Consider the following 4,882-nt stretch of genomic DNA (forward strand, 5'->3'; position numbering starts at 1 on the left):
TTTTTATTTATAGATTACTTGCAAATTTTTGGGGTCCCTGTTGCTTCCTTGAAGTTGCATGGAACAAAGAGTAGTTACTTATTTTTCAATTACTTCTCTCTCTCTTTTTTTTAACATTTACATCCCTATTTTTAACTTTAATTATTTCTCTAAAGTTTTTAGAATAATTAGTTATTTAAGAAGTTCGTTTGATGTAGTGCATTAGAAAAAAATAATGCATGCATTAGCATTATATATACTGTATGATATTAAAATATGTATAACTAATACATGAAAATCTATGATATTAGTAATACAATAGGTTCTAACGAGTTTGCACGAGGAGAGATGTGGCGGAAGTTTTTCAATGTATGATAACTCCATCGATTACGAGTCAACGACAATTGCAAATCGAAGAACGACTCCATATCTCTGGGTGACTTGAACACACAATCTTAAGATTGAAGGTGAAGGGTGCTTACCATCCGAGCAGCTCTCTTGTAGCAACTAATTGTGAAATGTGAGGTTTACGATTTTGAAACCCAACAAAAACCATATGACGTGTGATTTCTTTTCAAATGTCTAACGTCGATGAAGATAGAATATTTGGCGATAGACTTATTTACGCGATAGACTTTTAGTAGAGGTAAGATATATCTAATGAACAAGTCGAATTGCGTGCAAACTGACGCAAATAACACCGTTATAACGAAAAATTGCAGTAACATTAGTCTGAAATCTTGTAATAAGACATCTCTATCTCCAGCAAAGAGATGGTATATAAATTATAAATTAATTTACACAACATTAATAGAGCTAAGCAAAGCTCTTCTCCTCAGAAGCTTCATAAAAGCTAGAAAATTATACAGTTATATCTGAGAATGAAGAAACTTGAGCTATTCTAGTGAAGGTTAAAAAAACAAAATGTAGTCTGGTGCACAAAGCATCCCATATTAGCAGGGAGCGGGGGCGGCACCCCCAAGGGGTGGTGTGATGTAAACGGCGTAGCGTAATGCAAGCTATTCTACTGAAGGTGAAGACAACAATTTCAGCAGAAAGCCAACCATTAGACCAATGACTCCTACAACAATTGCAAACCTTAGAGAGAAGCCTGGATCATTCCGATTTCTTCGTCTCTTCATCATTTCCTACAAGTTAGAAAAGCAGAAAGTATGTGAAAGGTGGGACAACGATTAATGCGTAGAAATCGATACAACACTAACGACTGCGCCTCAACCTAGGTGAGTTTAAGTCAGCAGCTCCCTTTGAGGATAGGGCATCTTGTGCTCACGAGTGTTTTTCCATAAATAATGAAAGTCCGCAGTTATTGATGGAACCCGTGGCAGTCTTTGATCTAGCTGAGCTGGTACACGTGGGAATTCAAGGTCGAGAGAACTACCTAACTAAAGAAAAATAGTGTTCTTTTTAAGAGTAGGCGTGGAGAGCTTTTTGCGGGGAAACTTGCACGTACAGTTTGGGGGGAGGGGTATGGTTCTTTTTAATCACCCTAGATGACGCAAAATGCTTTAAATAAAGCGCAGTGAATAATGCGCCAGACCGCCTAACCAGTTGAACTGTTCTCTTATAGAATGGGTAAGCCTCTCAAGCTGAGGCGGAGAAGAAAGCTTACGATTTTATCGGTGTGAAGTGAGCTCTAACAATCGTGTGAGAAGATCAGACTCTTATTATTGAATTTCCATTGTTTGCACGTAATAGCTCATTCTCTACTCGACTTTATGAATCCTCATTGTTCATTGATTCATCATTGTATTCTCAAAGAGCTTTATGTTCCAATTACCTACCCGAACCAGACTCTCCTAGACTAGCTTCTTTACGCTCATCCGTCCAAAATACAGCAAGGCTTTCCTATTTTGCACCACATCCGACAACGTGTTGAAGATGATATGAGTTTAAAATCGAAACACGTATTTTATCAATTAAATCAAGTCAACATCATTCTGGCTACCCGTTAGACGAGAAACATCAAAATGGAAGATACTTGTTTACTGTTATATATATAAAGTTCCTATTCACCAGACTTTTCATGCTTTCCCTGCTATAACCGCAACTTCCAGATTTTTTATTCCCATTAACTACCATATCCTATAAACTACAACAACAAGAAACCCACTATATTCCCACATAGTGGGGTCTGAGGAGGGTAGAATGTACACAGTCCATACCACTACCTCGGAAGAAGTAGAGAGGCTGTTTCCGATAGACCCCCAGCTCGGTATCCATATCCTATAAACTAAGGTTGATTAAATTAATAATACTGAGTCAAATATATAAGGCTTTGGATGTATTACTAACAACTTACCATGTAGTAATTAGGATTACACCAGCTAGTTAATCACTGCAGAGTGAGCCAGCTTATGTTCTACTATTTACTGATTTAGACTAGCGTACGGCCACATTGAATTAAGTTGCAACTATACACATTAAAGGGAAAACATAATTAAATGAACTAACCAAGTCCTGTATAAGCTGTTGCGTTTGTCGGACAGCAGCATCTCTTTCATCTTTGATACGCTGCAACGCTTGATTCTATACCATCAAAGGGAATATTTTAGCATTAAAGATGGCAGTTAGCTACTAGTCTATCATCTATCTTCATGTACATAGTTGGACTAAATCGTTGCCGAACTTTTCCCAAACTCACACATATGGCATTTAAAATTATCCTCTTGTACCATACTAGAATATGCAATTTTGACTAGAAAGGTTTAAAAGACACGGACATGTGCATGCAGACTAGAAATGCACGTAAAAGTTTCCATACCATCACAATCTAGATATTTTCTCAAGCCTAACAGAATATTCATTCACCGACTATAAGTGAGGAACTTTGAACACTATGCCATAGACAACCAAGACGTAAATTGAGAGCACATATCATATCAAAAGCAAGCAGTCTCTGGCTTTTCAAATATAGGGTTAGAAAAGTAGGAAGGTAAATATGAAAGTTTATCAATGAACACAAAATAAGCCAAGTTTTCCGAAACTAAGAGAATATTAGCTGCATGCTTATAAATCTTGGCCACTAGCCATCTATGTTGCTCGGACTCTTCAAAAATATCAATGGGTGTGTGTCGGATACTTCAAAAATAGTGTATATTTGAAGAATCCGACACGGGTGTGGCAACATTTTAGGAGAGTCCGAGCAACACAGCTAAGCCATCATCTCTCAAGAAATTCAGCATTATGACATCTGGGGAGGAAATATCTATCCCTCGTGAAAAACATGAGGTTCAAATAAGCACTTGAAGTGGTAGACAAAAAATGCGATAAAGTTCGTTATAACTTACCGAGGAGAAGTCAGAACTTTGTCTAAATACATCTTCATAAGGTCCAGGAGATGAAACAGAAGACAAGTAAACAACCCTAAGCTTGCACTCTTCTACAGTTCTTCCACTTTCCTTGTTAAACTGAATACAACAAGATAAATTAATAGAAGTATAGATAATTTACCAAAAAATAATAAAACTAATATCACAAAGTCGGAAGAAGATTGTTCTCTCTGTAAGTATAATATGCCAGATTCTCTTCGACATAATATTCTTACAGTATCTGAAGGAAGTTCCTCATTATCACTATTCACAATTGTGCTCTGTAGGAGGAATTTGTCCTTGCATAGCATATCCGGTGGGTATTCCTTTTGAGCTTGAAGAGTGACTAGATACACATCAAAAAGTTAAGATTAATATAAAATGCCAATCTGCCTTGTTGAAAAGATAAAGATCTCAGGAATACGATAATAGATGATTGCGGAAGCAATTTAATGTAAGAAACAACACGATAAAAGGACATAGATAGTGAAAGGTCTGTCTAGTTGACATCATTGATCTTTTCAAAGTGAAGAGATTTCATATAATGTTTCCCAATTTACAGATGGTAACATTTGTGTGAAAATCAATCCATTATAAAATGAAATTTGTTCAGTGTGACACTTTAAGCCATTGAAGTATCTCTTCGTCAAAATCCGGAAAGATAAATATTCGCAGTCCTACCTAAGTGAGAGACAATTAAAAACTTCAGAAATCAACCTAAGCCACCACTCAACATTTGTGCACATCTGTAGACTCTAGCTATATATTATCTACTGCGATAATCCCAATTAACTTTCAGGCTTGTGGTATGCCTTGATTCAGTTTCTGTAAGAAATTTTAGACCGACAGTGTCTTGCATACATATTCTGATACAACGAATAACACTATTTGTAATGTAGAAAAATTTAAGTGACTTGCAAAGAACTTCAAGCTCAAGACTGGTACCTCGAATGAAAGCTGAATCCCAGGGCTGTATAATACCAGTGTTTGGTCGGACAAAGTACTTCTTTGGAGAAGTAGTTTTCACCTATCAAATAAAAACAAGCAGTATAGATAGAGTGAACACATGGAAATGAGATATGATAGCCCTTAAAGAAGAAATGAAAGACTAATGAAATTTCTTTCAATCGAGGTGAAGCGCACCTTAAAAGCAACACATTTATCTGTGCTGTTTGTTACTTTAAGATCACAGTAGCTTTGTTTGTCCAACTCAACTGAGACCGGAAATGCCAAAACCAAAATCAAACATGAGTGTGTATGACAAGTAAAAATATTCAAAAGTATTTGATAAATTGAAGGCGAAGACAAATTGCTTGACTCTCCAAACAGTAACATTGTCACATTGAATAAACAGGATAAAGAATATGACTTTGAACAGTTCCTTCACCAGATCTACTTCTCAAAAATGTCCTTGATTTTGTACAATGAGATTGTTTCACAATGCCTGTTATCCAACTTCTCTAGCAATAGACAGTCACTTCTGATCAAACGAAAGTTACTGAAATCATACAAACTTTTGCAAAAACGTAGTTTCTAAGCTTCTACAAGAAGATTTTGCAAAAAAAAAAAAAAAA

General features: G+C 36.2%; 1 protein-coding gene across 1 annotated transcript; it reads right to left on the bottom strand.

Moving 5' to 3' along the window:
* Nucleotides 1-687: 687 nt before the first annotated feature.
* Nucleotides 688-4,697, bottom strand: LOC107857398 (vesicle-associated protein 2-1). Its single transcript, XM_016702279.2, has 6 exons — nucleotides 4,452-4,697; nucleotides 4,254-4,335; nucleotides 3,545-3,654; nucleotides 3,288-3,407; nucleotides 2,452-2,526; nucleotides 688-1,127 (listed from the first exon to the last, which is right to left on the bottom strand). The coding sequence occupies exons 1-6, from the start codon at nucleotides 4,641-4,643 to the stop codon at nucleotides 999-1,001; spliced, it is 708 nt and encodes a 235-aa protein (XP_016557765.2). The 5' UTR covers nucleotides 4,644-4,697; the 3' UTR covers nucleotides 688-998.
* Between the last annotated feature and the right edge of the window lie 185 nt (nucleotides 4,698-4,882).

Source organism: Capsicum annuum, chromosome 1, assembly GCF_002878395.1.
Source record: "Capsicum annuum cultivar UCD-10X-F1 chromosome 1, UCD10Xv1.1, whole genome shotgun sequence".
NCBI lineage: Eukaryota > Viridiplantae > Streptophyta > Magnoliopsida > Solanales > Solanaceae > Capsicum > Capsicum annuum.